The sequence below is a fragment of the Rattus norvegicus genome, chromosome 13 (assembly GCF_021556685.1).
Source record: "Rattus norvegicus strain SHRSP/BbbUtx chromosome 13, alternate assembly SHRSP_T2T, whole genome shotgun sequence".
NCBI classification, from domain to species: Eukaryota; Metazoa; Chordata; class Mammalia; order Rodentia; family Muridae; genus Rattus; species Rattus norvegicus.
Window position 1 is genome coordinate 42,469,702 of NC_141546.1, and position 20,059 is coordinate 42,489,760.

The 20,059-nt window shown below is 44.0% G+C and overlaps 1 protein-coding gene and 1 pseudogene across 1 annotated transcript in view; one reads left to right on the forward strand and one right to left on the reverse strand.

Annotated features, from left to right (window-relative positions):
- Dars1 (aspartyl-tRNA synthetase 1) overlaps positions 1-2,467 on the reverse strand; it is a 55,299-nt gene extending 52,832 nt beyond the window's left edge. Inside the window, 2 exon segments of the mRNA NM_053799.3 lie at positions 397-454; positions 2,277-2,467. Coding sequence (NP_446251.1) covers positions 397-454; positions 2,277-2,342 — 124 coding nt within the window. The 5' untranslated portion in view covers positions 2,343-2,467.
- Positions 2,468-19,158: 16,691 nt separating this feature from the next.
- LOC148001592 (single-stranded DNA-binding protein, mitochondrial pseudogene) lies at positions 19,159-19,688 on the forward strand (annotated as a pseudogene).
- The last annotated feature ends 371 nt before the right edge of the window (positions 19,689-20,059 follow it).

Consider the following 20,059-nt stretch of genomic DNA (forward strand, 5'->3'; position numbering starts at 1 on the left):
CAGCCAGGGCTACAGAGACCCTATTTCAACAAACAAACCATAAATTTAAAAAGTAGATCTGGTTGGAGTGGTGGGGCATGCTGGTTAAATTAGCACTCAGAGGTATACAGGGCAAGTTCAGAAACTATAGGTCATTCTCAGCCACAGAGAGTTTAGGACCAACCTGGGTAATTATAATTTACAAGACTGTGTCTCCAAAAAGAAAAATTCTTTTCCAGATTAAGACCCGCTGGCTAAAAATGTTTTCAGAGTGTAAAGAATGAATGTCATTTAAACTTTTAAATGTCATCAATGAATGACATTTAAACTTTTCAAAGTTATTCCTTTGTAGTTATACTTTTAGTCAATCCTATTTTAAACTTCATGTTGTCCTAGAATTAAAAAGAAAATACTAACCTGGTTTTTCTTGTGATTGTATCATAGAGGATACCCCATATCTCTCTTTAGCATAATCCTAGAAAAAAAAAGATTTTTTTGTAATATGACTTTTAATTTAAATACATAAATAAAAGCACCTAGAACTACAAATTTGTATTAATTTCCAAAAATATATTAAACTCAGCCATTTTAAAATATGTAAATGTATTCACTTATGTATGCGCTTACTGCAAACAGAAAAGCACCCAGTTTATGGTTATATATTTATTATATATACATATATGCATAGATGTATCATGCATAATAGTACTCCCAGGTATAATTTACACATGCATAAAATGCATCTTAACTACCTTATTCCAAAGGGAGATTAATCTACTTCAAAGAAGATATAAATTTCCCCAGTGAAGGGAGTAAGATGAAGTCCTACAGTTTTATTAACTTCCTATTACAGGAAGAGATGTTCAAAGAGAACCAATGCTTTGGGTAAGGTTTCTGAGCACCAGATGTTCAGTTCTTAGAAATTGGAGCTGCTTGATACACGCTGACTACAACTTTCCTTTTGTAAAACATGATCAGAAAATTCACCTGCTTCCTATTTCTAGAACCCAGCCTCATAATAACAGATTACATGAGTTAGAGAATGGCAATATTATCAAATTTCACGTAGTAAGTTAGGAACGGCAGCTGAAGTGCAGGCTATGAACTACACTTATTAGTTAGGCAGTCTTTCATTTTATCTTTCTTTACCTCGACAGTGATCTTAAGTCCCTTCCATGTATTTACAGAACTCTATTATGTCTACCGTATACTGTACCTTATACCTATTCTACTTACAAAGATGTGTTGATAATTTATACGACTAGACATACCAACACACAAAAATAATTTCTTAGGTTTTTGCAAGGTAGTTTTGAAAGACGTATGGAACAGTTTCTGTCCTTCTACATTCTCTTATCGAAATTCTCTCTTCAATACGAGAAACTTTTTCAAGCACGCCGAAATAAAACATGTTACGGGGCTTTTACCAAGCAATCACTTCTGAATATTAATAAAATACTTTTGCATAGAGTAAAGGGGCCACAGTAGAAAGACAGTCACATAGTGACATGTGCCACAAATAGGTGTGAACCAAAAGGGGGAAAAAAAGAAAAAAGTGTTACCGTTTCTATTTAGTAATTCACACTTCGGCAGAACTAAATATTAACTTATTATTCTGAGTTATGCTACAGTTACCAAATGCTGAGTTCTTCCATCAAAAACTTAGGGGCCAGGCACAGAATAAGGCCTAAGTATTACTACCTAATTTGGAGGATTTCAAACTTTGACTTCTGGAAAGTGCTAAAGGGATCACTGAGGGTTATCTCTGGGAACTACATTACCTACCCCACAGGGTCACTGAGAAAGGAAACCGAGATAACACGTGTTCGCAGCTGTCACAAGGAAAAGTCATTAAATACACGGGCAGCCAGTGTTGCAAAGGGTTGTCATTACTTGCCAGAACATTATGAGGGTTAAGAGGATATCGACTAGTAGTGCTTTATCAAAAATTTCCGGGGACTGGGGTGGTGTGTTACGTGCAAGACGTGCTAACCTAGAAAGGCTCGTGTGACCCTAGCTGCAGCTACTTCCGGGTCAGTGAGCGCCACACGTTTCCCCGATCCCTCTACCCTCCCGGGAGCGCGTTTCTTCTAGGCCACGGTTCCAAGAGTAGCAGTCCCAAGTAGTTCGGGCCGCGCGCCCACACATGGCCCTGAGATCCTTGGGAGTATTGGCTTGCGGCGACACCTCACGCCGTGGCCTGCGCAAAGTGCCGACAGGAGCTCCCGAAGCAGCGCCCCGATCGCCCCACTCCCTCCCTCAGCGCGCTCCCCGACCCGGGGAAGGAGGAAACCCACTTCCGCCGCGTCCACGATCTCCCGCGGCTTCTCCTGACCCTTACGGCTGGCGTTGGCGCTGGGCATCAGGACACTGGATTGGGGGAGTGGATACCACCCTCCCTCGCAGGCTTCCGTAGGACAGGCTAAAAAACGTCTCCCTCCCGCAGGCTGGCCCTCCCAGTCCTTGTTTTAAGCCCCCAGACTCCGCGTGGAACCTCGGCTAGAAATATCGCGAGAGCTGCAGTCGAGCTCTCGCGCGCTGTCGCCAGCCCCTCCCTCTGCCCCGCCCACGGGAGCAATGGGAGTTTCCCAGAAGTGGGTGTGGTCTCGTGGGGTGGGCTCCGAGGTACCTTTCCTGTGGAGCCTCTTGACCTACCTACCTGCCCGGTTGCTCTAACTTCATTCCCGTTAATTGTCTTCCCCAAGTTCCCAAAGTCCCTCTTTTTTTTTTTTCTTTTTTAAGCTTAATTTTAATTAATTTAAAGATAGGGTCTGTATAGCACTGTCTGGTCCGGAACTCCCAAGTATCCTCCTGCCTCTGCTCCCTGAGAGCTGGGAATAAGAGTGTGAAATAGCACGAGCTTGCTTATTTGTTTGTTTGTTTGTTTAGAGACGGGGGTGGTGGTGGTGGTGGGTATCACTGTTTCACCCTCCCTTACAAACAACTTGTCAAAACATCCTGCAAGCAGGATGAAATCCCAGGCCGGGATTTCTGCTTTTGGAATGAATGACTTCACTGACCTTTGGGCCAGAGGAAGCCTCTGGGCAACCTGCTCCTCTCTGTGGGAACGCAGGATGCTGTGTTATAGGTAGGTAGGTTCCAGATGGAGTACTCTTGTAAAAAGAATTAACCTACGGGTTTTCCTTTGGCAATGCAAAATGTTGGTTGGGTGCGTCTTCGCTAAATTAGACTTTTAAAAAATGCTGTTGGTTTTGTTGAATGTAGACTTTGGTAATGCAGGACTGCAATTACAGCACTCAGGAAGCAGGGGTACAAGAGTGAGGCCAGCTTTGTTTGCATACATACTTCTTACTCTGCTGGACATCAGGTTTTAGCTGTCTTTGTCACAGTTCGGCCATCTGAAGTGTCTTTACTTGGCATTAAATGTCATGGTCAATACTCGTTAACAGGCTATAAGTGGACTCCCCTCCACAGCCCCACCTCATCCCCTCAAATGAAAGATCTCCGAGAACAACTTTACTTAGGTCTTGGCTATGGAGAATGTAATTTACTGTGTAATTATATGGGAAAATATGGTCCAAGTAACTGACCGATGATTGATTATAAATACCTGCTTTGTGCTAAGCACTATATAAGCCATTGGCAATAAAATGATTACTGATGGTTCATGTTCCTAACTCTGTCTGGGAACCCGAGCTGACCTTCTGTCTTGATGCAGGCTGACTCCCTAGAAGAGACACATTTTAATAGTCTACTCCCGTTTGCTCAAAACCGAAGAATGTACTCATTCCTTAGGGAATGATATTGAATACTTACGGTCAGTAACACATTCCATTATACTCAAGGGATTCCAATGAAGAAAGCATCTGTGAACTTGCTTTTTTTTTTTTAAAAGAAGTATTTATTCTCTTAGGCTTAGTACTAATGTATGTGAACTGATCGACAAAAGTCAACATGTAAATTCTGTTGTCATTTGGTAGGGTGAGATTGTTATATTTCAGTGTGTCCACAAGACTACTTTCTTTTTTTTTTTTTTTTTTTTTTTTTGTTCTTTTTTTTTTCCGGAGCTGGGGACCGAACCCAGGGCCTTGCGCTTCCTAGGCAAGCGCTCTACCACTGAGCTAAATCCCCAGCCCCCACAAGACTACTTCCTGTGTCTTGTTTTCCTGCATCCTTCTTACTGTGGCCCCTTTGCTTTGATAAGACATTTTTTATTTAGATTGTACCTTTGGAGTAGTGATATAAAAATGTGTATGAAATATAAACTATGACTTTCTCTATCAGATACTGTAAACTTGTGTTTAGGATCAGGAATTCAAATCTTTTTATCTCCCCTTCTTTGCAAGACTTAGGAAAATGTTGCAGTCCTCCCCACCCAGTAATACCTTTGTTTACACAAAGGCACCATGCTCTAGTCTAGGAATTCGATGGCCTGGAACAGTGACCCTTTTTCCTTTAAGCAGTGACCCCCTTCCTCCTTTTTCCATTTCCTGTGCACTGTTCTTTTCAGACTAACCAACCTAATAAGATTGTGAGGTCAGACCCCAGTCAATGGGGGAAAAGACACAGTTGAGTTAAAATAAAAACCAAATGTACTTCCTGCGTTGGGATGATTGCTCTTCAGAGCACATCCTCTTGATCAAGGGTCAAGTTTACCTCGTCCAGATACTTCAGTTGGCATGGTGGTTTCTTTGTTTGTGACCCTGAACTTAGTTCTAACAATACGGGCTGGGGATTTAGCTCAGTGGTAGAGCGCTTACCTAGGAAGCACAAGGCCCTGGGTTCGGTCCCCAGCTCCAAAAAAAAAAAAAAAAAAAAAAAAAAAAAAAAAACAATACGTGCTCTTGTTTTCTCGGCTAACAGAAGAAAAGCATTTGCTACATCAATGGCCACACGCTATACTCCTGAGGTCTCCCAAGTGTCAGTTGTTGGGGTTTCTCAGCGGAAGAGTACCTTGGCAGATCAGGGGCAAGGAGTGCCATAAAGTCACAACCTCACTCGGGATTTACCGGGAGTTGGGGGGGTACAGAGATTGTCTTTGAGCAAGGATGGAGGAGAAAGAGAGCAGGTCGAGAAGACACAGGCTTTATGAAGGGGTGTAGTGCATGTGTGCAGGGAGACTGTGCCACCCATGATGACTGTAGGAATGAGTTGCATTTGGTGGCTGTTGAGATGACATGACTGCCGGCCCGGAGTTACTGAAGGCATGCAGGGGTAGCGAAGACCTGGCTCTGGAACGCAGACAGTTCTTGGTTTTCTAACATTCCTCTCTCTCATTTATTATAAAAGGTGAGAAAATAGGAAGGGGTGACAGGTGAGGTAGAAATGGGGACACCGTGTTCTTTCGATTGCTTCCTGTTTTCTGGAATGGCAACATCTTTGGAGCACTGTTGATCCCCACCATCAAGACACATTCAGTAGTCATAAATCTCTGGCTCTTTGGTTAGGGGTTGGCGTTCCTGTAAAGGATTACTGAGATTTTGAATCTGTCGTTGGAGAAAGTAAAGGTTGAGAAAGGAGGGTACAGTTAGTAAAAGCAGGAAAACAAGAAGGGGGAGAGTCAGGAAGGGCAGTGTTCACTTCCATATGGGGCCCTCAAAGGCCCAGGGGCTGGAGGTTTTCAGAGGTCTGTTTGAAGTTGTTGGGTTTTTTTTTTTTTTTTACAATACTGGATTGACTGACATAGAAGCAGTATACCTCTTGGAGGTATAGGCAAAGGCCACTTTTTCAGCTGTACAAGATCTACTTCCTGTCCATTTTGGAGCACGATTGCTGCCCAGGAGTCAAGTTGTCCTTGTATGGTTTGGGCCAGTTGTTGGAGGCCTTGGATGAACTGGGAACATAACTGAAGATACTTGCCAGCAGGGTCAGGATTTGAATGGGCCTTTTATTATGTTGGGCAGCCATTGAGTCCACAACCAGAATCAGCACACGCTCTTCTTCATGTGTCATCCCCAACTTGAGGAAGAGAAATACTAGTGTGCAAACTCCTAACCAACCGGCAGGTAGGTGATGTTTACACCTGAATACTGTGAAGAATCAAAGCATTGTGGGTAGTAGGGCACTGGGGCTGAGGTGAGGTGTCAAGCGTTAGAGTTGATTGCCATCTAAGAAATTTAATGCCCCTACACAAGTCTACAGTCTCCTACTGCTCTGTGTGCCTCAGAGCAGTTTGCCATGCCAAAGAGGATGATAGGAAAAATGGAAAAGGTAAGGAGTTGTGGCAACACTGGACTCAGGGCAGTTGGTGAATGGCGACATAAGATTGTTTGACGAGGTTACAGGAGAGGCTCTAAGTAAGCAGTTGTGAGCTAGTCCCAGGAGGAACACACAGCCAGCAATCCCCAGGGTGGCCAAGTTGGGTGACATTAAGAAGCTGGTAGGTCTGTTGAGGTCAGAATCTGAAGCAGGAGTCAAAAGGACAGGTTTGTATTATTTAGGAGAAGGGATGTTAAGAGGTTACAACTTTGGAGGAATGTTGACTCACCTCCAGTGTTTCTCCTAGTTCCAAGGGTTGAGTAACCAGAATGTATTTTTCTCGCCTGGTGATGGGGAAGTTAAAGAAACAGTAGAGTTTACTGGTAACACACCCACTTATCGCCTGGGATTCCATGGATCTCTGAGGTAGAGGCGAACAGCCCCATTTCATAGATAGAGGTAGGAGTCAGAGTTAGGTGCACATGCTGCACTTGGTATTGGCAAGATTGGTAAGGGCAGCCTCCATATATACCTGGCTACTCTTTACAATGGCCTTCCGTCTGGCATAGAGGAAGTAGGTGAAAAGGTCATGAAATGAAGGAGGAAGGTTGGACATAGGGGTGAGGGGAATTTTACTTGGCTTCTGACAGCCCGCTTGGAATAATTCCCAACTTTATTTGGAAGGACTGAATTGTAGAAGTGAGGGTTTCTTATCTCCATATGTAAGAGTTACCCTGGACAGAGTGGAGAGGAGGGAGAGGAGGAAAAGTCTACGTCCAATTTAGGAAAGTCAAGCTTGGCTGCTAGAGTGAAGCCTCATTCTCCCGGAAGTAGAATAAGGTGGTTTACTTGCTGTCCTCTGACACTTAAGGGAGCAGGGTCCTGTTGGGGTTGAAATTATCTTGAGGCAGAGGAATAAAGGGTTTGAGGTGGGATAGGTGAATTAAAGAGGGAAAGTCTAAGCTTAGCAGCTATGTAATTTATGGTAATTACAAGAATTACCTTAAAGGAACTCTACAATTTAGGGAGAAAGGGAGAGCGGCATTGGTTTGGAGGGGAGAGAAGGACCCCAATATTGATTGGGGACAAACAGGAGTTGGCATATGGTCATAAAAGAGAGAGGAGACAAAGTAAGGGGGTGAGTTGGTGATCAGGGAAAGGCGAGGTGTTTAGGTGAGCGATGGGGTCAGAACTGGCTGTCTATACATGAGCTTATAGGGAGAGATGGAAAGAGGTCACTTGGGGAGAGACTCCTGTAGCCTGAGAAGGGCCAGTGGTAGGAGCTTTACCCAATAAAGATGAAATTCCTGTGAGAGTTTGACAAGGGTGGTTTTAAAGGAGCAGTTAGTGCATTCTCTCTTCCTGAGGACTGGGGGTTTTATGGGATATGGGAATGCCAAGGGATGCTGAGGGCTTTGCATAGGATTTGGGAAATCTGGAGGTAAATTCAGGACCATTGACCAACTGGAGGGAGTTGGGGGTTCCAAAGCTGGAAATGGTCTCCTGGGGGTAGGAGGAGGTCAGAGACTTCTGAGCCCTTTTGTTGGTAGTGGGCGATCCCTCTACCCATCCTGAGAAGGTATCCACCAGGACCAGGAAGTATGTAACACATTTGACAGTGAGCATGTGGGTAAAGTCAAGTTGCCAGTTAGTTCCAGGGAGAGAGCCTCTGTCCAGGTGAGTAGGAAAAAGAGGGGTGTGTGTGTGTGTGTGTGTGTGTGTGTGTGTGTGTGTGTGAGATAGCTGGAGTTGGGTTCTGATATTTAACAGATTTTACAAGAGGCAGTGATAGCTCTTAAGAAATGTAAGTCCTCAGGGGTGGGCTGCAGATGGGCCTTAACAACTGAGACAAGGCTTGGCTCTTACGATGAAAGGGCTGGTGTAGATAGGATAGAATTTGTAGAGAGTGTCAGGGGGTAGTTGTGGGGATGTGGGCTGTCATGCAAAGATGTCCAATGGTAGGTAGGATAGACCTAGGCCTCCAATAGCTCTAGCCACCTCATTGGCTCAGTTATTTCCCTTACAGATGACAAAATTGTCCGTTGACGGAGTCAGCGCTGGACAATCCCTATAACCTTGGGGAGATGGGAGGCTTTTAGCATGGCCATAATTGCTCTGGTTTGGTTATTGATCCTCCTTTTGTTGTAAGTAGTATGCTGTCTTTCCAGATGGTGACATGAGACAGGAGGATGTGAAAGGCATATTTGGAGTCTGTGTAGACGTTTAGGGACTGTCCTTATACCAACTGGAAGGCACGGGCGAGAGCCATTAGTTCATCCTGTGATCAGTGGTATGGGCAGGGAGGGCTGTGTCTCAACCACTCGGGTATCTGACTCCATGGCATGGCCTGATTTTTGGACCCCCTTGTGTAAAAAGGAACTGCTATCTGTATGCCAGCTGTAGATGGCCTGAGGCATTGTGCCCTCCTATATGAAGGTTGGGGAAGTTGTTCCTTTAAAGTTTCAATGAAAGAAAGGGATTGGGAGTGATCTGGATTTGGCAGGGAAAGAAGATTTGAGATGTTGAGGGGTGGGCATGATTGGAAAGTAAGTCTCATTTTTAACTAGTGGCACTGAGGGAGGGTTGTGGGAGAAGATGATAGTGGCCAGTGATCTAAAAATTAGTTTTTTGGATTCATGTATGAGGAGCTCAGCAGCTGCATATATACAAGGTGCCTATCCTAGGTGGCCAGGCCTAATTTCTTTGCCGAGTATGCTGCAGGTGCAAAGGGACCCCAAGGGCATGTCCCTCTTTGTTACATAATGGGAGAAGAGACAGGTTAAGTCTGGGAGGTGTAGGGCTGGAGGCTAAAAGAGGGCCTGTTGGAGCTTCTAAAAGGGCTGTGAGAAGGGGTTTATGGGTTTATGTGAGAGGCCAAGGGCTCCCCCATATAGGGAGAGGACAAAGAGGACAAAAGAGGGAATCTCAGAAAGTAGGAAACCAGCTATTCCTGGGAATGATAAAATTTCCTCTTTGGTAGAGGAGACTGTTACTGGAAAGGGAGAAGAAGAGACTGAAGAAGCCGGAGGAGGAGAAGGAGCTGTGGATTGAGGGCTGTAAGGGGAGTGCTCGTTAGCAGGGTCAAGAGTAGTGGAGGACTCCTCTGGCTCAGACTTCATAGTGGAGGAGCGGAGTCGGTGACAGGAAGAACAGAGGGAAGGCATGGAGCGAAGATAAGAGAATGCTTGAACATTGGAAGTCTCTGGTTCTCCAATCACTGGCAATAGTTGTAGAGTCCCTAATAATGTTGGGATCTAAGGCCCTGCTGGGTGGCCATATTGATTATCTAAGCAGTATTGAGGTCAGATGCAACTGCAAAAGCAGTTAAGTTTAGTGACCTTTAAGTTGGGAGCTAGATTGAGAGGTATGAAGTTCTCTAAGAAGCATTCTAAAAAGCGAAACCAAACTGGAAAATAAAGCTTCACCCAAGGGAAAGGGTCAGAGTGGGGTCATTAATATCAGTCAACCATAGAATTAAAGACCATGGCTGGAGTATCTCTGCCTTCAATAACACCAGAGAGATGACCAACACTCCACAGACCACCCCCGCCCCATCCAGGGAAGTGTTTGTGTCAACCACTGTTGGATGGGGCTCCCAGTGATTGGTGAGCCAGAGGGTGAGTCTGTTGGAAGGGGACTGGAAATAAGAGATAGGGTCCTGGTGTAGCTTAAACCCCTGAAGGGGAACATTCAGGTACCAGGATGCCATACCAAGTCTCTGCACCAAAGTTAGGGTTTTGTGGTGGAAGAGTTACCTTGGCAGATTGGGGCTAAGGAATGCCACAAAGTTACACCATGCAACAGACCTCAAGGGAGAGATCTGTTGGGGGGCGGGTATTCAAAGGCTGCCTCTGAGCAAGGATGGAGGAGATTGGCAGCTGGTGCTGAGTTGCTGAAGGTGGGCTGGGAGGCAGGCACCAGGAGCCCACCTGGTTCTGGAATGTGACTTGTTCTCCTTTTTCCCACATCAGTGCCAGGATTAACTGGAGTTATTGTCTGTATGGTATGGTCCACTTTGCCCCTAAGCATTCATATTTTAAAATCCTAACCCAGAAGGTGACTGGATTAGGAGACAGAATCTTAAGAGAGGCAACCAGGTTACAGTGTGTGTGTGTGTGTGTGTGTGTGTGTGTGTGTGTGTGTGTGTGTGTGTGTAACATATACAGTATGCAACATTCAGCTATACTAACTTTAAATTTTAAATTAAAATTTTTTTTAATTTTTTCACTTTAATGGGTAATGATTCTTCTGCTGCCACAAAATGTTTTTACCCTGTTGGAAACTATTGCCTAAAGTATATGTTAAATGGAAAAATCTAGAAACTAACCAGTAGAAAATGCCCAATGTTCTTCTAACATCAGGGGAGGTTATGTTTATGTCTTTCCAGAAAATGAGCAAAATCCCGCGTGACTCCCACTGTGATGCACCTGACCAGAGTCGCTGATAAAATGTCCACAGGTGGCGGTGGCAGACCCATCCAAAGGACCCATCTCTAGAGGAAAAGGAAGCTGGTAACCTGTGGAGACATCAAGACTTTAACTCATCAAGCCAAGACCTGGGGGAGACAACGAGGACACAGTTCTACTGACCCTAAGATAATGCTGTTATCTTTATTGACTATATATTATTAATATAGACTATATTGTTAATTCTCAGCTCGTCAGTGTAGAGTCCAAATGCTTTTCGTCAGGGAAGATGGTAGGCACACCTCTAAGAGGAGACAGTATGCTAAGGGCCATAGCTCTAATAGGAAGTATGCTAAGCATTGCTTTTAGGCTTTTTATTATTATTATTAACAGTCCCAGGAATGATTACTGGAATACAAAGAGAGGTTTCAAAAATGGCTTGTATGACTAGCAAGTTACAGCAAAACATATTAGTAGAAATTCATCCAGAGACGGATGAATTGAAAAACCACAGTTTTATAAAATAGAGTTACTATAGACTATATATTGTTTAAGTATAATCTTGGTTGTTGACAATTTGTTATGTATTACTTTAACGTGTCAGATTTTTCTCATATCATCAATGGTCAAATTAATGATCTGTATAAGGATAAAAAATATCTCAAGTGACCTCTGAATGGCCATCATGGTTAGGACGGCTTCCCCCTTTCCCTGGTTCTCTATTAGCTATTCTTATAGCTTGTTGTGTTTGAATGTGTTAGACCAGCCATGCAGCTATGCAGTCAATCTTGTTCCCTATTGCAGCCCCAAGTTTCTCTTTAAAAAATAAAAAGAGGGGAGATACGAGTGCTCTAGAGGTTCTTGTGCTCACAGATAGGACTGGGAATGTAAAACACACAGGGTTGTCCCTTTGAAGGGAGGGATACATAACCTGGTTTCCTCCCAGAAGGCCGGGGTCAGACATTGTTAATAACCTGGATACCTTGGTGCTATCTGTGTGGCTGAGACCACACGGGATCCTCCCCTGACCTTTATCATGAACTTGTCAGTCTGTAGAACCTGTGTTCATGGAAGACGTCACATGTACTTTACAAAGAGTTTTGATGTAGTCATGTCTTAAGCCTTACTGAGCACGTGGGATTGAACTATTTACCACCAGGAACATTTTCACCCAATTGTGCTATGCTTAAATATGCCTAAATAAATTATTAGAGGTCAGGCCCCCAAAGTTTGAATTGGCTACTGAGTTGTGTTGAGCTGGACTACTTATCTTCTTGCCTCTGGTAGGTCACTTGCCTCATGGTGGTCACAGATAGCGCCGTGGAGTATATGTAGTGAGACCACATGAAGGCAGCCATCTTTAAGACAATGAAAAAGGCCTCTAAAGAAACAAACCATGCTAGCAGCTTGATCTTTCACTTTTACTTTCAAAATGGTTAAAAAACAAACAAACAAACAGATTTTTCTGTTGTTAAGTCATCTGGGGTACAAAACTTAGTTATAGAAACCTTGGTAAATACTTGAGAACTTGCTGTAAATGTAAGGTTGTAGTCTCATTCCAATCAGAAGCTCAAGGGTGAAACCCAACAATTTCTTTTAAAGAGTCTGCACATGATTCTTAGGCACAAGTTAAGTTTGCAGAGAGCTGGTCTGGTTGTTAAGTCTGTAAGCACTGGATGGGCCTCCATTCAGACCTCATCTATATGAACTACCGTGAATTTTGAAGCTAGCTTTATAAACTTGAATAAACTTAAACTTGGGTTTAAATTTCTTCATTTGTAAAAAGTATCTAATCTTCATCTCTTCTTTTGTGAATTCTTTTGTGAATAGTAGGCAAGGGCTCTACTATTGAGGTGAGTCCTTGACCTCTCTCTACATTTTAGGTTGCTATGGTGATAAATAAATCCATCTAGGTAGAATTAGAGGAGAGATTGGTGCATGGTTAATTCTCTATACTGTAAAATATTATTATAGTAGGTAACACGCACCAACCTCCATCCTGTATTTTGCTTGTACATATGTCTGGATCCTCTGAAACTGGAGTTAGAGATAGTTAAAGCTGCCCTGTGTTTGCTGGGATTCGAACCAGAGTCCTCTGCAAGAACAGCCAGTGCTCTTAACCACTGAGCCATCTCCCCAGCCCCCTCCTATTTTTTTCCTTATTATTTCCTGGTTGTGATTGTGATTCGGAAAATGTAGATGGTGCCAAGTTCTTTGGAGTTTATGCAAATAATGCATAGCGCACATTGTTAAAAGGCTCTCCATCCTCTCGGAAGGCCTATTGTCATCAATCTTATATCCTGTTCCCACGAGAATGTCCCCTCTTTTCTCCTCTGCGTTTTGCTGCATCTTGTGATGTTTAAGGCCAAGCCCTGGTTGTGATGCTTGCCAGGCATGCTCTGCCTTACACCTGAAGTCCTCTTCATCCTCCTCTTGCAGGATCGCTAGCTTCTCACTCAGATGGCTTTTTCTCCTTCTCCGTTCGTTCGCCTGTTTGAGTCCACCTTCTTTAAAGCAGTTTCGTCTTCCGCCCACCTTCTTCCTGAGGCACTGTTTTACTGCGCTGCCTTTGCAAGATCCCGGGGAATAGTTTCACTGGCCGAGTTTTGCTGTCCAGCCTTGTTTCTGTGTATTTGATTGTCTTTAGTGCTTTATGTAAGCTGTAAACACACCGGGTAGAAACAACTCAATAAACGAAGAATAGTAAAATGAATTGTAAAAAGTTATAGTCTCATAAAATAAGAATGGGAGGGGGGCTCTTTCCCAAACAGAAGTAAGCTGGATGTCAGAATGTCTGAGAATGTTGCATGGCTACTATTCCACCATAAAATCATTTCGGAGTCCCAAACTTGTTTCTGTAATTGTCTCCTGGTCTTTCCCCTTCCACTTGCCTTCCTGGTCACTTGCAATAACCATTCCTTTATCTTTTTGCTCCCAAATTTTGGTACTATTTCATGTGGTTTCTTCCTAGTACCCTAATATCTAACCAGGTCTTTTCCTGCTTTCTCCTTTTAAACCTTCTCCTTTCTAATGCACACCATAATATAACATACTTATACATGCCTTGCATAAGGCTACTGTCCAGAGAATAGAAAGTAGTCTCTTCTGGTCTAAGTCATATTCAAAGCCATTCATAATTCACAGATAAACTGGGTTAGAGAAAATAATTATCCCAAGGTAAGAGAGAGGCTACAGTTGTAAGGCACTGGGGAATTTAAGGTAAGTCGTAATTCATCTGGCCAACCGGAGCTGATTTCATTTTGTAAATCTCTATGGAACTCCAACAATATCTGGGAGTTCTGCAGAGGCCTTACAACAACCCCGACATATACACATACATAAATTAAATGTAAAATACAAAGCTTTTACATCTTTTAAAAGAACGACACACTGAAATGTGGGGAATGATGCAATACCAAGACTCTTGTGCTGTCCGGCTCTCGCTGGTCATTATTAGATTTCCTCTCATTGCTGAATGTTTTACTGGCTTCAATATAGAATCTTCTGCTCTTTGCTTTTGTGTGTGCCATTGTCACTGTTCAGGTAGGGTATGGTTTTGGCCTCCATCTTGCTTTGGGGTAATTATTTTCTCTAACCCATTTTATCTGTGAATTACGAATGGTTTCAAATATGACTTAGACCAGAAGGAACTACTTTCTATGCTCCGGACAGTAGCCTTATGTAAGGCATGTATTAAGTATGCTGCATTAATTTAAAATTTAATTCTACTTCTTGGTATCAATGGCACAAACTCTAGCTGGTTTTCCTTATTGACTCACTCAGTCTAAACACCGTTAAAGCCCAGGGGCAGGAATAATGGCTCTGTTGGAAAAGTGCTTCTAGTGCAAACACGAGGACCTAAGTTCAGGTCCCCAGAACCTCTGCACAAAGCTGAGCTCTGCAGTATGTGTTTATAATCCCAGTGCTCGGGAGGTAGGGATGGGTGGAGCCTCAGCGCTTGATGGCCAGTCCTTCTAGCTTAATGTAAGCCCCAGGTTCAGGAGAGACTCTACGTCAAAGGCTAAGGTGGAGAGATTGAGGAAGAGAGCTTGTATTGACCGATAGCCTCCACATACTCATGGACCCACGTGTACACCTCTCAACACATGTGCACACATATGCACTATACACAGGGAAAGAGAGAGGGGAAGAGGAAGCTGCATGCACGAAGAGGATAAATTTTGTTCCTTACTGATCACTTAGCTATGATAGATGATGTTTCCAAGATGGCCCCATGGACATCTCCTGAACCACCTTTTCTGTTTGACTGGATTATACTCTTTCTCTCTTGTTGACACTGGACTGGCCCATGACATATTTTGATGAACAGGATGCGGTCAGCAAGACTAGGTTAAGAATGTATCAGCTTTTATGTCTTGGCATGTTCTTTCTTGGAGTCAGCTGCTATGGCTGTGAGGAGGCTTAAGAGAGGCCACACAATGGAGAACAACTCCAGCTGAGCTCCCAGATGACATGCATATGAGGTCAATTTTGGTGGCTACTTGGCAGAGAACCAAACAGTTCTCCGTGTGCAGGAACTGCTGATCAATCCACATAATCAGAACAACAAGGAATTGCAGTTTTAAGCCTCTGCCTATTGAGGTGATCCATGGTGTCCCATGCCTGACTGGAAGCCTCCAGGTCACCCAACTCACAGCATCACCCTCAGACCTCTGCAAGGAGGAATGGCTTCCTTTCCAGGTCTTTTTTTTTTTTTTTTTTTTTTTTTTTCGGAGCTGGGGACCGAACCCAGGGCCTTGCGCTTGCTAGGCAAGCGCTCTACCACTGAGCTAAATCCCCAACCCCTTTCCAGGTCTTTAACAATCACTTTTGACTCTTTCACAGAGTGGTTCAGTGACAATGAAAATGGCTAAGGAAGAATCACTATACTGTTAACAGCTTTTAATGTTTATACTGTGGTAGTTTGAATGAGAATCGTCCTATATATATAGCCTTTTGTATTAGAATACTTGGCCCCCAGTTGGTGTCACTGTTTGGGAAGATTATGGAAGCTTTAGGTACAGTCTTGTTGGTAAAAGTAACTCATGACAGAGGGCTTTGAGGTTTTTATAGCCTAACCCTACTTCCTGTTCTCTCTCTACTCCTTGTTGTGGTTGAAATGTGGTCTCTCAGCTTCCTACTCTGCTCATTATGTCTTCCCTGCTGTTATGGACAGCTAGCCCTCTGGAACAGTGTATTGGTTGGTTTTTGTCAACTTTACCTAGACCTAAATGTTCTTGGGAGGAGGGAATTTCAACTGAAGAATGTCCTCCATCAGATTGACCTCTCTGCAAGTCTATGAGGGTATTTTTCTTGATTGATGCTTGATGTGAGAGGGCCCAGGTCTTTGTGGGTTGTGTACCCCTAGGCAGGTGGTCCTGTGTTGTATAAGAAAGCAGGCTGAGCAAGGCAATAGAAAGTGTTCCTCCCATGACTTCTGCTTTCCTGCTTCCAGGTTCTACCTGGAATTTCTGCCTTGGCCTCTCTTGGAGGATTTTGCTTAGGAATATGTAAAGCCTTTCCTCTCTAAGTAGCTTACTGGCATTTTATCACAGTAAAAGTAACTAATTCGGGGGTTGGGGATTTAGCTCAGTGGTAGAGTGCTTGCCTAGCAAACGCAAGGCCCTGGGTTCAGTCCCCAGCTCCGGAAAAAAAAAGAAAAAAAGAAAAAGTAACTAATTCATACACTAAGTCAGGCACTATTATATATTTTTTTCTTTTTTTTTTTCGGAGCTGGGGACTGAACCCAGGGCCTTGCGTTTGCTAGGCAAGCGCTCTACCACTGAGCTAAATCCCCAACCCCCTATTATATTTTTAATATGCTTAATATTTAGGCCATCTTTTTTGATTGATTGATTGATTGGTTGAATGGTGGATTGATGGATTGACTAGCGATTGTAGGTCTGGAAATTGAACCCTAGTACTGAGTCCTGAAAGGTCATAGGGGAAATGAAATGACATAGTTTCCATTCCTAGAACAGAGCCAGGGGGTCAAAGGCATGGGGCCTCCACAAGTGTTGACAGTTTCTGGGTGTGAAGTTTGTTCATGTATATAAAATATACATTTTTTACTTCATGTTTCTCCTTTGGGAAATATTTTCCATGCCAAAGTTATCAGGGAATGTCCTCTCTGTCAAGGTTAATGATTCCATGACAATTAGAGCACAAATCTGGGAGGCCAGGGTGTGTCTATGTCCTTAGCAAAAGTGGTAAAGGCTGTGACCTTCAGGACAGCACTTAAGGCTGTGGGAAAGAACTCTAAAGCATGAGTTCAAAAGTATATAAACAGAATTTCTCAACTATGCAAAATGTAAGGATGCAATATGAATTATGTGAGGGGCTTCACTGACCTAAAGAACAGAGGCAGCTGCACTGTGAACTGGCTTGTCCGAAAGGTACAAAGACAGGCAGATTCCTGAGTTCAAGGTTGGTCTGGGACAGATAGAATTTAGGCCCAGGCATGGTGGGAGTAGTCTCAGAGCTGGATACCACCCAGCAGCATACTCATCTGCGATGTTGAGGAAAATGTGCTTGCTGTTTTTTTCTAGAAGTTGAGGGGCTAAGGTCAAAAAGTGCTGATTGGTGGGATAATCAAAAGGGAACCTGAGGGGGACGATGGAATTGATAGGTAAATAAAAGATCGGGCTTTGATCTGCAAGAACTGAACCATCTGGCAATCTTCAGAAAGCTGCCTCGAGCAGAACACAAGGGTGTCAGCTTGTACCTCACGACTGACTTCAAATCTTTTTTTTTTGCTTCTGCTCCCAAACACCCCGTCCTCAGACTCCTTCCAAGCCAAGGCTGGTCCTTGTCACCTAGGCCTTATACGTGAGCATTCTACCACTAAGCTAAAACAACTTTTTATGGACTTCATTTCGCCAATGGGAAAACAAAGCCATGGAGAGTCAAATAACTTGTTGAAAGTCCAATAGCATGGAGTGAAATCAGCCTGAGAAACCCAAGCATCAAACCCCAGAGCCACATGTCTAGCCACTGAGGTCCCAAAATTAGCTCTAGGTTAATTCTAAAGTGACTTAGGCGAATGAAGCATTACTTTTTAAAATTTATGTTGGTTGACTTAACAAAGGAAGGTTCTCTTTTCTTAAAATTAACTTATTTGAAAATTTTATGAATGCGAGCACATTATCACTCTCTTCAGATACACAGAAGAGGGGATCTAATCTCATTATAGATGGTTGTGAGCCACTATGTGGTTGCTGGGATTTGAACTCAGGACCTCTGGAAGAGCAGTCAGTGCTCTTAACCACTGAGCCATCTCTCCAGCCCCCAAAGGAAGCTTCATAAGACAGCATTGAACTCACTCACTTATTTCCATTCCAGGCTGTGCACCATGGTAAGCAACGCTTAGGGGGTGTCTAAATGCTTGGCTGTTTGTAAAGCCACAGTTCAGAGAAGGCTGGAAGCGACACTGCTTTTCGTGTTCCTGTCCACCATGAGTAGGCACGGGGGGGCCCAAAGGCTGTCAAGTGAGATAGGATGCCTGTGTGTATGGGGATTGGCAGAGCTTTTTATGTCTTCTTACCCCACCAATGAGGGGACTTCCTCTTCTTTAGAGAACCAGGGTTCTGGGCAGCCAGAGGCCGGCTACTCCATGCTACTTGCCATCCCTGCTATTCCCTTCCTGGTCCACAGCAGGTGCAGGCTGCTCTGTAGCTGCCTTTGCAATGTGGTACAGTTTTTGTTTCCAGTCTACTTGCTTCCCGTCTGTCTATCTGAAACTATCTGAGGAGCATCTGAGGTAGAGTTATAATACTCAGCAGGCCTATGTCCTCGTGGTGCACTAAGAGTAAGGCCATCAGAAGCTGACTACCCTGAGTGGCCTCCATGTCTGATGTGTGGCTTCGGGAGAGTTGGTTTACTTCTCTGAACATCGACTGTCCTTATCAGTATTTACTCTATGCTTGATTAGAATAAGAACTTCTGTAGCCAACGTCTCTGGCCCCATAGCTTTAAGTATAGCTTTCGAACGCAAGCTGCCAAGGGCCATCTTGGTGTTTACTGTTCCATGATGCTCTCTTTCCTCAAGAAAAGACAACCGCCACTGTCTAACTTAAGAAAGTCTCTCTCTCTCTCTCTCTCTCTCTCTCTGTGTGTGTGTCTGTGTGTGTGTGTGTGTCTGTGTGTGTGTGTGTGTATGTGTGTGTGTGTGTGTGTGTGTCTGTGTGTGTGTATGTGTCTGTGTGTGTGTCTGTGTGTGTCGTCTGTGTGTGTGTGCGTGCCTGTGGTTGTTATGTATGTATACGTTCATGTAGATGTGAGCAGGTGCATGTGTATATAGTGTGTGGTTTGTGTATGGTCAGAGGTCCATGTTAGGTGTCTTCCCCAATCTCTTTTGAGATACTACCTCTCATTCAACATGGAGTGCCCCTCTTAGGCTATCTGTCCAGTGAGTTCCAGGGATTCGCCCGTCTACACCTCTGCAGTGCCGGAGAGAAAGTTATATTTCTTTTTTTTTTTTTTTTTTCGGAGCTGGGGACCGAACCCAGGGCCTTGCGCTTCCTAGGCAAGCACTCTACCACTGAGCTAAATCCCCAACCCCGAAAGTTATATTTCAAGTTCAAGTTCTTTCTGTTTTTTTTTAAATACTAGTTTCATGGCCGGAAGTGAGCCGCTGGCAGTCTGGTCTTGCCCGTCAGGAAAAGCCTAAAGATTAGGTTGTAAGAAAAACCGAAGCCGTGTTTTGAAGACCCGTGTTACAGGTATTTCGTCAGTTTGTAAGACAGGAGTCTGGAGTAGCCAGCAGTCTGGTTCGTCAACGATCTCTGAATCGTGTTCAGTTACTTGGGCGAGCAGGTCAGGACCCTGTCAGGAGACAGGTGGAGGGAAAAAACCCAGTCCCGATATTTTCTCTAGCGACAAATGAGATGGGGCGCTCAGGGGACGGTGAAGTATACCAAATGGGTGACGTCAGTCAAAAGACGACATGGTGCAGAATATCACTGTTTCGGGCAGGCCTCAGAGATGTGGCTTATCAGTATGTAAAAGGGGGGCTCGTGTATTTGTGGAAGGCAAAGTGGGCTATGGTGAATACATGAATGAAAACGTGAGTTGGCAACAACAGTCATAGCTGACAGCATTCTATTGCTGAGTGACCAGACAAGAGAAAAGCCACAGAACGGATGATTCTTCGTATCATTGTTTGGTGCAGTCTCCTTTGCAAATCGTGTACGGTCTATAGTTTAAAGACAAAATTAAAATTTTTTATATAAAAAAATATGATGGTTTTGTGTGTCAACTTGATAAAAGCTGGAGTTATCACAGAGAAAGGAGCCTCCCTTGAGGAAATGCCTCCATGAGACCCAGCTGGAAGGCATTTCCTCAACTAGTGATCAAGGGGGTGATCAAGCCCATTGTGGGTGGTGCTGCCCCTGGGCTGGTGGTCTTGGGTTCTATAAGAGAGCAAGCTGAGCAATGCAGGGGAAGCAAGGCAGTAAGTAACATCCCTCCATGGCCTCTGCATCAGCTCCTGCTTCCTGACCTGCTTGAGTTCCAGT